The 12,424-nt window shown below is 39.6% G+C and overlaps 3 protein-coding genes across 3 annotated transcripts; all 3 read right to left on the reverse strand.

Annotated features, from left to right (window-relative positions):
- Window positions 1-138: 138 nt before the first annotated feature.
- Window positions 139-2,649, reverse strand: LOC118807705 (odorant receptor 131-2-like). The gene is made up of 2 exons (XM_036569731.1): window positions 1,752-2,649; window positions 139-605 (listed from the first exon to the last, which is right to left on the reverse strand). Exons 1-2 carry the CDS (start codon window positions 2,647-2,649, stop codon window positions 139-141), a joined length of 1,365 nt encoding a protein of 454 aa, XP_036425624.1.
- A 2,996-nt stretch (window positions 2,650-5,645) lies between these two features.
- Window positions 5,646-8,150, reverse strand: LOC118807706 (odorant receptor 131-2-like). The gene is made up of 2 exons (XM_036569732.1): window positions 7,253-8,150; window positions 5,646-5,974 (listed from the first exon to the last, which is right to left on the reverse strand). The coding sequence occupies exons 1-2, from the start codon at window positions 8,148-8,150 to the stop codon at window positions 5,646-5,648; spliced, it is 1,227 nt and encodes a 408-aa protein (XP_036425625.1).
- A 2,478-nt stretch (window positions 8,151-10,628) lies between these two features.
- LOC118807707 (odorant receptor 131-2-like) lies at window positions 10,629-11,573 on the reverse strand. Its single transcript, XM_036569733.1, has one exon. The coding sequence runs from the start codon at window positions 11,571-11,573 to the stop codon at window positions 10,629-10,631; it is 945 nt and encodes a 314-aa protein (XP_036425626.1).
- Between the last annotated feature and the right edge of the window lie 851 nt (window positions 11,574-12,424).

A 12,424-nucleotide genomic window follows, 5' to 3' on the forward strand; every position in this document is an offset into this window, starting at 1 on the left:
GCACAGCAGAGAAACAACATGCCAATAGGACCAGGGGCAAATGTTTGTCCCGGTTGTGCTGGTGTTGGTCAGTGACAATAGATTGGAGAGGCATGGTCCTAATCTTTCGAATGCCCAGCTTGTTGTAGACCCCTGTCTTTACTGCTGACTCAAAATTGCATCCCAGTTGTTATCGAGCTCCTCCAGCACTCTGAACCAGCAGAAGAACACCTCTACTAGCAGCTCCACCATCATGATCACACTTTGCTTTGGAATGGCATTTGCCTCCAGCCATTTAGTGAAATAATCCATGATCACGAGAATGTAGCTTTTCCTGACTTTGGTGGTAGGAAAGGGGCCCAGGATGTCCACAGCTACACTTTCCATTGGGGCACCAGAGCAGAAGGACTGCAATGGAGCATGCAACAGCTCCGTCAGCCCATTCTTGGCCATGCACAGGTCGCAGCAGTTCATACAGAGCTCCACATCTAGGTGGACAGACACCAGCTCTTCTCTCACACGGTACAACAGCCCCTCATGCAAGTGAAGGCTGTCCCCGCTTGTGCAAAGTGTCTTGGCAGTGGGCCCATGCAGTGTTACATCTGTGCATTCTGGTGTCCGTCCCGCTTTGAGCCAGTCGCGTGCCCAGAAGAGGTCAGCTCATTCCTCCTGGGCACAACAGAATCCCTCAGGACTTAAGCCATCAAGCTCAGTGCTACTACGGTGACGGCCATGGCTGCAGTGTTCCTTTTCACTGTTTCTGCTTTCTTCTTAAGGTGCACACAGTACCAGCATTTCTCAGCAGCACAAGAGTGGAAGGACAGGGCATTGGCATTTCCATGTAGGCACCTGGTATGATGCTGAATTGAGAAGTTGTGCTCCTGTAATGCCACAGTCCACCTTGCTACCTGAGCCTTGAGCTCTTTGAATTGCATGAGCCAGGTCAATGAGGCGTGATCAGTGTGCAGCATTGTGGGAACACTGTGCAAGTAAAGGTGAAACTGGCATGGCCCCACCAAAACAGCCAGCAATTCTTTTCATGTTACACTGTGGCTTGCTCAGCTGCTGGCTGTAGTACTTGATGACCCTCTCATTATCCTCCTGTATTTGTCACTAGCATAATTGTCCATGATGAAGTTGCTACCTGCTCACAGAATTGCTAGTAGTGATACCTCACACAGCCAGTCATGGATCTGGTGTAATAGTGCAGCTTTTGTCTGCAATCCCATGCACAAACTATCCAGACAGGACAGGTTCATTTGACACAATAATTAATTCTATTTAAACTCAATTTAGTGCACCAAAGTTTTAAAAATGTGTGATCAAAAATTTACAATTAATTGTAACAGGCATGCATAATTGGATAAAATAAAGAAATACTAAGACTAGTTATGTAAAATAACTGACACAGTTTAATGATGTTTTTGATTATCAGTGCTGAGGATGCACTTCTGCCTTTAAACCTAGTATGTTATTGGATGCACTCAGAAAAGATGCACATTCTTACAATTCTTTTTGCATTTCATGTGCTCAAACTCTTTAAAGCATCCTTTTAAACTTGTTTACTTTGTACACACAAAAAATGTAGTTAAATTTTTTTCTTTCATTCAGTAACAAATGTACACCACCGTAACACACATTACAGAGGATACATAATATCCTTCAAAACGTTATACATAGGTGATAAAATTTTGATTTTTTTTTCCAGTTTCAGCTCAGTTAGAAGCTTTGTGTTTGTTTTTGTTTTTGATTTTTTTCATCCAGCTTAATACACAGCAGGTGCTTTTTCAGATATGCACAGAACATCTGATCCCTCAATCCGTACACAATAGGACTTATAAACCTGGGTAAAATCTGGACAAAGATGTAAATTGTGAATCGTATGTCATTTAAAAGCATGGGGAAGAGGGAGGTTAACGTACTCTCAATTAGTGGGACAATATATGTGAACATGCACAGCAGAAGCTGCAGGCCATGCAGGACGATGGTATTGCGGGCCTTCCGGGCGTCTGCACCGGTGGCCTTGGCTGTAAACATGATTCTGAAGTAGGTGTAGAACAAAGTGAGCCATACAAAGGACAGATAGACCAGGTATGAGACTGTTCTCTTCTCCACCACGTATGGGTGGCGGAGCAGAGCGTTTTGATGGCAGTTGACAGAAGAATGGAAAAACGATAAAGGCTCAGTGGCTAACAGAAAGAACAGGTCAGGAAGAATGGTGATGGCACCCAAGCCCCAAATGAGGCCAATTAGGATGTATGTCCTGCGCACAGTACAAATCTGTGTGTGACGTAACGGGTTACAAATAGCAATGTAGCGCTCCACAGCCATGCCGGCCAGATTCAGGGGAGTGTTGAGGGTGGTGAACACTGCAATCATTATAAGAATGCAACAGATAGAGACATTAATTGTATAAAAAATATAGAAAATAAGATTAAGCAACACTGCAATTGTTAGCTGGATCATATCATTGATGACCATATGGATGAAGAGGATATATCGAGGATTCTCATTGAAGATCTCATGCTTGAGGAAAGTGTGGACAAGTGTGCCGTTAATGTAGTTGATGGAGAAGTACAAAGCCACAACGATCACATTCTTGGTCACAGCTATCGTGTACGAGTCCCTTATTTTAGTCTGGGTGATGTTGCTGTACGTTGAGAGGTTCATCACTTGCTCCTTTTAGTACCAAAGGCTACCTTCCTCAGGTGAGGCTGTTAAATAATAAAAAGCAAACGTTTAAGATTCACCACAAATTACAGCACATTCTAATGAATACTATATACACATTTCTCCGTTAGTATAGGAACATGAAACATCTGTGTCTGTTTAACTGCCAGTTCTTCTTCATATAAATGTTAATAACAATATTCAATAGCAAACTGTTATTTTTTGTGTATATAATGTTAGAATATATGCATCATCAAGAAAATTAAGATGTTACAAAGTCTGACAATGAACAAGTCATCAGGTCTTTTGAACCTTATTTGTCCTAACCTTCTAAGTCTCCTATGACAAGAGACGCTTTCTTTAGAAGTGCTTATATTTAAGCTGAGGAAAAAAGGTTCAGCCCCCTTACTTGATTTCAGATAAATAATCAAACAACACTGTTCCTAAGAGAATCGTAAGTGTCCTTCTGTGTGATTAATCAGATGCATTATCTTTCGCCAGACAGAAGAGGGGGGCAAAGAATGTATAGAAGGGTCAGTTGGAACCATCCACTATGCTGGAGGCCTTACTGATGCAGTTTATGATTATCATATGGGAGGTCAGATATGAATTATAAGGCTGTGATTCTGAGTAGATTCACGATTTTGAATGCTAATAAGTTCACTTTAGTTTTTTTCATGTCATCACATTTTGTCCTTCCTTCATTCAATTATGTATTACAGATTTAACCATTTTTATATTTTTTTGGAAAATAAAAATACTTATGGTGATGAATTGGCTGCCACATTGTCTTATCAGGTTTACACTTTCAAACATTTTTTTCAAGTTAATTACATGATTTTTCTGTGAATACTGCAAAAAAATCCTAGTAGTTATAAAAGCTGTTTTCTCTTTTGTTTGAGGAGGTGAATGATATGCTTGTTGGACCCTTTCAGGGATGGAAAAAACAATAAATGATAAATGTTGAATAAAAGCATAATTTACCGGCCAGTCATAAAGTGACTGTATATTATTTTAATGGTTAAATAAGTTGGTGTTTTGGGTTGGAAAGTAAAATTCGAGGACCCAACGAAATTATTATATTTTATGTAAAACAATGATTCATTGTGCAGAAGAAGATTCAGGAAATTGCTCTCGTTATCTAGAACTGCAGAAAAAGCCACTTAAAAAGCAGCCTGAAAAGAGGGCAGGTCACTTCTAGCCCTACTCTTTCTCCTAATGTTTACTGAAAACAAAACTCTATCTAACCCCAAACTTGGTACAGAATAACATAAGCACATATAAAGTGCTGTGAAAAAAAGTATTTGCCCCTCACCAGATTTATTCTATTTTTGTTAATTTGTCACATTTAAATGTTTTAGATCATCCAACTAATTTCAATATAAGATAAGGACAACACGAGTAAACACAGAATGTAGATTTAAAATGATTATTCTATTTATTGAAGATAAACATTTATCAAAAACCTTTATCATCAGAGTGAAAAAGTAATTGCCCCCTAAACCTAATAACTGATTGTGCCACCCTTGGCAGTAACAGCTGCAATCAAACTTTTGAGATAATATGCAATGAGTCTTTTACATCGCTGTGGAGGAAAAATGGGTTTTTGAGCATGAACTGCCCGTTTAAGGTCTTGCCACAGCATCGCAATGGGATTCAAGTCAGGACTTTGACTCAGCCACTCCAAAGCCTTAATTTTGTTTGTTCTGAGCCTTTCAGAGATGGACTTGCTTGTGTGCTCCGGATCATTGTCCTGTTGCATAACCTAACTTGAGACATAGATCATGAACTGACAGACGGACATTCTCCATCAGGATTCTCTGATACAGAGCAGAGTTCATTGTTTCATCAATTATGACAAGTTGTCCAGGCCCTGCAGAAGCAAAGCAGCCCCCGATCACACTACCACCACCATGTTTTACTGTTGGTATGATGTTCCTCTGGTGGAATGCAGTGTTAGCTTTACACCATGTCTTCCAAAAAGTTCCAGCTTTGACTCATCAGTCCACAGAGTATTATCCCAAAAGTCTTTCTTAACGTGGAAACGTGTACATTGACCTTAACTGCGGCAAGTGAGGCCTGCTGTTCTTTAAATGTTCTTTTGTGACCTCCTAGATGGGTTGTCAGTGCACTCTTGGTGAAATTTGGTTAGGCTGGCCACTCCTGGGAGGGTCCACCGCCGTTCCAAGTTTTCTCTGTTTGTGGATAAAGGCTCTCACTGTGGTTCTTTGGAGTCCCAGAGCCTTAGCAACGGCTTTGTAACTCTTTCCACACTGGTAGATTTCAATGACTTTGTTGCGCATCTGTATTTGAATCGCTTTAGAACGTGGCATCATGTGCTGCTTTTTGAGACCTTCTAGCTGCTTCACATTGTCAGACAGGTTCTATTTAAGTGATGTTTAGATTCAACAGGTCTGACAATAATCATGCCTGGGTGTGGCTAGTGAAATTGAACCCAACAGTCAATTGTAGTTGGTTAACTGCTTGATTAAGTAGCTAAGGGCACAATAACTTTTTTACATAGGGCCAGGTAGGGCTTAAGAGTATTTTCCCTTCAATAAATTCATCATCATGTATAAACTGCATTTTGTGTTCACTTGGGTTATCTTTGTCTAATATTAAAGTTTAATGATTTGAAATATTCAAATGTGACAAATATGCAAAAATAGAAGAAATTGGGAAGGGGCAAATAATTTTTCACAGCACTGAACACTTTAAACTGAGAAACACTGTCCTGGAATGTCCACTGTCCTGGTCAGCATGAGTCCTGGTTGGTGCACTCCTGAAGACCAGCTCCATGGGTGTTCTGAGCTCATGGCTGAATATAAAGAGAGCCGGAGTGAACCCAGTCGACTCCTGCACAGCAGAGAAACAACATGCCAATAGGACCAGGGGCAAATGTTTGTCCCGGTTGTGCTGGTGTTGGTCAGTGACAATAGATTGGAGAGGCATGGTCCTAATCTTTCGGATGCCCAGCTTGTTGTAGACCCCTGTCTTTACTGCTGACTCAAAATTGCATCCCAGTTGTTATCGAGCTCCTCCAGCACTCTGAACCAGCAGAAGAACACCTCTACTAGCAGCTCCACCATCATGATCACACTTTGCTTTGGAATGGCATTTGCCTCCAGCCATTTAGTGAAATAATCCATGATCACGAGAATGTAGCTTTTCCTGACTTTGGTGGTAGGAAAGGGGCCCAGGATGTCCACAGCTACACTTTCCATTGGGGCACCAGAGCAGAAGGACTGCAATGGAGCATGCAACAGCTCCGTCAGCCCATTCTTGGCCATGCACAGGTCGCAGCAGTTCATACAGAGCTCCACATCTAGGTGGACAGACACCAGCTCTTCTCTCACACGGTACAACAGCCCCTCATGCAAGTGAAGGCTGTCCCCGCTTGTGCAAAGTGTCTTGGCAGTGGGCCCATGCAGTGTTACATCTGTGCATTCTGGTGTCCGTCCCGCTTTGAGCCAGTCGCGTGCCCAGAAGAGGTCAGCTCATTCCTCCTGGGCACAACAGAATCCCTCAGGACTTAAGCCATCAAGCTCAGTGCTACTACGGTGACGGCCATGGCTGCAGTGTTCCTTTTCACTGTTTCTGCTTTCTTCTTAAGGTGCACACAGTACCAGCATTTCTCAGCAGCACAAGAGTGGAAGGACAGGGCATTGGCATTTCCGTGTAGGCACCTGGTATGATGCTGAATTGAGAAGTTGTGCTCCTGTAATGCCACAATCCACCTTGCTACCTGAGCCTTGAGCTCTTTGAATTGCATGAGCCAGGTCAATGAGGCGTGATCAGTGTGCAGCATTGTGGGAACACTGTGCAAGTAAAGATGAAACTGGCATGGCCCCACCAAAACAGCCAGCAATTCTTTTCATGTTACACTGTGGCTTGCTCAGCTGCTGGCTGTAGTACTTGATGACCCTCTCATTATCCTCCTGTATTTGTCACTAGCATAATTGTCCATGATGAAATTGCTACCTGCTCACAGAATTGCTAGTAGTGATACCTCACACAGCCAGTCATGGATCTGGTGTAATAGTGCAGCTTTTGTCTGCAATCCCATGCACAAACTATCCAGACAGGACAGGTTCATTTGACACAATAATTAATTCTATTTAAACTCAATTTAGTGCACCAAAGTTTTAAAAATGTGTGATCAAAAATTTACAATTAATTGTAACAGGTATGCATAATTGGATAAAATAAAGAAATACTAAGACTAGTTATGTAAAATAACTGACACAGTTTAATGATGTTTTTGATTATCAGTGCTGAGGACGCACTTCTGCCTTTAAACCTAGTATGTTATTGGATGCACTCAGAAAAGATGCACATTCTTACAATTCTTTTTGCATTTCATGTGCTCAAACTCTTTAAAGCATCCTTTTAAACTTGTTTACTTTGTACACACAAAAAATGTAGTTAAATTTTTTTCTTTCATTCAGTAACAAATGTACACCACCGTAACACACATTACAGAGGATACATAATATCCTTTAAAACGTTATACATAGGTGATAAAATTTTGATTTTTTTTTCCAGTTTCAGCTCAGTTAGAAGCTTTGTGTTTGTTTTTGATTTTTTTCATCCAGCTTAATACACAGCAGGTGCTTTTTCAGATATACACAGAACATCTGATCCCTCAATCCGTACACAATAGGACTTATAAACCTGGGTAAAATCTGGACAAAGATGTAAATTGTGAATCGTATGTCATTTAAAAGCATGGGGAAGAGAGACGTTAACGTACTCTCAATTAGTGGGACAATATACATTAACATGCACAACAGAAGCTGCAGGCCATGTAGGACGATGGTATTGCGGGCCTTCCGGGCGTCTGCACCGGTGGCCTTGGCTGTAAACATGATTCTGAAGTAGGTGTAGAACAAAGTGAGCCATACTAAGGAGAGATAGACCAGGTATGAGACTGTTCTCTTCTCCACCACGTATGGGTGGTGGAGCAGAGCGTTTTGATGGCAGTTGACAGAAGAATGGAAAAACGATAAAGGCTCAGTGGCTAATAGAAAGAACAGGTCAGGAAGAATGGTGATGGCACCCAAGCCCCAAATGAGGCCAATTAGGATGTATGTCCTGCGCACAGTACAAATCTGTGTGTGACGTAACGGGTTACAAATAGCAATGTAGCGCTCCACAGCCATGCCGGCCAGATTCAGGGGAGTGTTGAGGGTGGTGAACACTGCAATCATTATAAGAATGCAACAGATAGAGACATTAATTGTATAAAAAATATAGAAAATAAGATTAAGCAACACTGCAATTGTTAGCTGGATCATATCATTGATGACCATATGGATGAAGAGGATATATCGAGGATTCTCATTGAAGATCTCATGCTTGAGGAAAGTGTGGACAAGTGTGCTGTTAATGTAGTTAATAGAGAAGTACAAAGCCACAACGATCACATTCTTGGTCACAGCTATCGTGTACGAGTCCCTTATTTTAGTCTGGGTGATGTTGCTGTACGTTGAGAGGTTCATCACTTGCTCCTTTTAGTACCAAAGGCTACCTTCCTCAGGTGAGGCTGTTAAATAATAAAAAGCAAACGTTTAAGATTCACCACAAATTACAGCACATTCTAATGAATACTATATACACATTTCTCCCTTAGTATAGGAACATGAAACATCTGTGTCTGTTTAACTGCCAGTTCTTCTTCATATAAATGTTAATGGTAACAATATTCAATAGCAAACTGTTATTTTTTGTGTATATAATGTTAGAATATATGCATCATCAAGAAAATTAAGATGTTACAAAGTCTGACAATGAACAAGTCATCAGGTCTTTTGAACCTTATTTGTCCTAACCTTCTAAGTCTCCTATGACAAGAGACGTTTCTTTAGAAGTGCTTATATTTAAGCTGAGGAAAAAAGGTTCAGCCCCCTTACTTGATTTCAGATAAATAATCAAACAACACTGTTCCTAAGAGAATCGTAAGTGTCCTTCTGTGTGATTAATCAGATGCATTATCTTTCGCCAGACAGAAGAGGGGGCAAAGAATGTATAGAAGGGTCAGTTGGAACCATCCACTATGCTGGAGGCCTTACTGATGCAGTTTATGATTATCATATGGGAGGTCAGATATGAATTATAAGGCTGTGATTCTGAGTAGATTCACGATTTTCAATGCTAATAAGTTCACTTTAGTTTTTTTCATGTCATCACATTTTGTCTTTCCTTCATTCAATTATGTATTACAGATTTAACCATTTTTATATTTTTTTGGAAAATAAAAATACTTATGGTGAAGAATTGGCTGCCACATTGTCTTATCAGGTTTACACTTTCAAACATTTTTTTCAAGTTAATTACATGATTTTTCTGTGAATACTGCAAAAAAATCCTAGTAGTTATAAAAGCTGTTTTCTCTTTTGTGTGAGGAGGTGAATATGATATGCTTGTTGGACCCTTTCAGGGATGGAAAAAACAATAAATGATACATGTTGAATAAAAGCATAATTTACCGGCAAGTCATAAAGTGAGTGTATATTATTTTAATGGTCAAATAAGTTGGCGTTTTAGGTTGGAAAGTAAAATTCAAGGACCCAACGAAATTATTATATTTTATGTAAAACAATGATTCATTGTGCAGAAGAAGATCCATGAAATTGCTCTCGTTATCTAGAACTGCAGAAAAAGCCACAGAAAAAGCTGAATTGAGAAATTGTGCTCCTGTAATGGGAAACACCCTGGACGGGTCGGCAGTCCATTGCAGGACAGTGAATATAACCAGCTTATTTCAATTATCAACTAAATCCAATTTATTGCTTGAATAACGTTTTTGTATTTATTGCTTGATTAACTCTTTTTTGAAATGGAGGATTTGCATGTTGGATAATTTTGCATCTGAAAGAAATGATATACTTATAAAAATGTATTTGGAAAATTCTCTGTCTAATATTACAGTTTGTTAAGCTTTCAAAGCAGGATGTCAAATGTGCAGTAACACAGAAAAACAGGTAGGGGTAAATACTTTTTTTTCCATTTTACATGGAATGCACTATGTGCTTTATTAGAAGCAGAAAAAATGTGAGTGTCTGTCTAGACATTAAAACAGGATAATTTTGTGGAAAGTACAACAACTGAGGTGCTGATAGAAGAAGATGAAAGCGTGCTTTGATGTTGAATTCCCTCGTTTGGTGAAGACCTTTGTCAAATGTGTTGTCAGCAGCAGTGAACTGAACCAGGGTTCACTTGAAAGTGGACTATACATAGGCTTGCAGACCTGTTGTCTGTGGCCTAGCAGCTGAGAAAAGCTGGGCTTTGATATATGTGTCATTACCCATTGGTAATGGTGCTTTGATCTTTTTAATAAATAAAATGCCTTCCACGTGCATTCCATTAGCTGTAAACATATAATTCTAAATGTTTTGATGTTTATTATATTTACACACCCAAAATATCCAAACAGGAGATGTTCACTTGACACAGAGTTTAACCTCAATTTAGCGTAGCAGTGTTTTGAAAATGTGTGGTTCTCAGTATACAATTGAGTGTGAAAGGTGGGTATAATTTGATTTAATAACGAAATACTAAACACAACCAAGTAAAATAATTGTTTAAATCACATCTTTATGATATTATTGCCGAGGAATCCACAGTCCATCACATAAATTGAATAATATTTTTTGTTGACATCTATGTAAAAATAGAATTACACCCCTGCCTTTAAATCTAATCAATGTTATAGAAAAGATTTGGTGTGCACACTAAGTTCAAGGGCTCAATCATAGTCTTTAAAGCATCCTCTTGTTTTAGTTTCTTTACAACTGTTAATGTACAGTTATAATTATGTTCTTTCATTCAGAAACAAATGTGTACACCACTGCAACAACTAAATACAGAGGATACACAAAATCCTCTAAAAAAAAAATTACACAAATTTGTTTATCAAAGTTTCCTTCTTTAAAATAATCTTAATTAAGACAGCCCCACTGGCAAGTGTGGAAGTTGAGTTAGGAGCTTTGTGTTGTCCTTTTATTCTTTTCATTCAGCTTATCGCACAACAGATGCTTTTTCAGATATGCACAGAACATCTGATCCCTCAATCCGTACACGATAGGACTTATAAACCTGGGTAAAATCTGGACAAAGATGTAACCTGTGAATCGTATGTCATTTAAAAGCATGGGGAAGAGGGAAATTAGCGTACTCTCGACTAGTGGGACAATATACATTAACATGCACAACAGAAGCTGCAGGCCATGCAGGAGGATAGTATCTCGAGCCTTCCGGGCATCTGCACCGGTGGCCTTGGCAGTAAACATGATCCTGAAGTAGGTGTAGACCAAAGTGAACCATACAAAAGACAAATAGACCAGGTATAAGAATTTTCTCTTCTCCACCAGGTATGGATGTTGGAACACAGTGTCTCGACTGCAGTATATGGTAGAATGGAATAACGATAAAGGCTCAGTGGCTAACAGAAAGAACAGGTCAGGAAAAATGGTGATGGCACCCAAGACCCAGATCAGTCCAATTAAGATGTATGTCCTGCGCACAGTACAAATCTGTGTGTGGCGTAATGGGTTACAGACAGCAATGTAGCGCTCCACAGCCATGCCGGCCAGATTCAATGGAGTGTTGAGGGTGGTGAACACTGCAGTTATGACAAGGATGCAACAGACAGACACATTGATTGTATAGAAGATGTAGGAAATGAGATTAAGCAACACTGCAATTGTTAGCTGAATCATGTCGTTGATGACCATATGGATGAAGAGGATGTATCGAGGATTCTCGTTAAAAATCTCATGCTTGAAGAAAGTGTGGACCAGCGTGCCGTTAATGTAGTTGATGGAGAAGTATAAAGCCACAACAATCACATTTTTGGTCACAGCTATCATATGCGAGTCCCTTATTTTAGTCTGGGTGATGTTGCTGTACGTTGAGAGGTTCATCACTTGTTCCTTTTAGTACCAAAGGCTGCCTTCCTCAGATAAGGCTGTTAAACAGTGGAAAAGATAATGACAATCAATGTTCATCCCGTATCACAGTATAATATATTGATGTACATTTTTTTTTAAACAGGAATATTTAACATCTGAATCTGTTGGCAATTTAGTAACAATAATTAACAAACTGTTGCAGTTTAGAGTATAAGAAAGAAAGTGATGATGCTGCAGAGTCTGACAATGAACAAATCAAGTATTTTAAAGCTGTCCTAACCTCCTCAGTCTCCTATGAAATGAAACTTTTCTTCACAAGTGCTTTTATTTAAGAAGAGGACAAGAGGGTCAGCCCCCTGACATGATCTCAAGTGTCTCTATGTGAGATTTATGATATGCAGTTTGTTTTGCTACACAGAAGGGGGGCAAAGAATTTGTAGAAGGGTGGGTGAGAGCCATCCACTATGCTAAACGCCTTACTGATGCGTTTTTATTAATTATATGTGATCAGATGTGAATTAGAAGGTTGTGATTCAGGGTGGGTTAATACAACTGTTTCCAAAAAAGCTGGTATGCTGAGCAAAATGTAAATAGGATGCAATGCTATGCAAATCAGGTAAACCATATTTTTAAAGGAAAACACTACAAAGACAACATACCAAATGTTCCAAGTGAGAAATTCTATTGTTTTTGAAAAATGTATGCCCATTTTCAATTTGATGCCAACAACACACTCCAAAAAAGTTGGGACAGGGGCATATTTATCACTGTGTTTCATCACCTCTTTTTTAACAACACTCTGTAAGCGTTTGGGTACCGAGGAGACCAATTGTCGTAGTATTGACAGTGATTTGTTTTCCCGT

This window comes from Colossoma macropomum, unplaced genomic scaffold (assembly GCF_904425465.1).
Source record: "Colossoma macropomum unplaced genomic scaffold, Colossoma_macropomum, whole genome shotgun sequence".
Classification (NCBI taxonomy): Eukaryota; Metazoa; Chordata; class Actinopteri; order Characiformes; family Serrasalmidae; genus Colossoma; species Colossoma macropomum.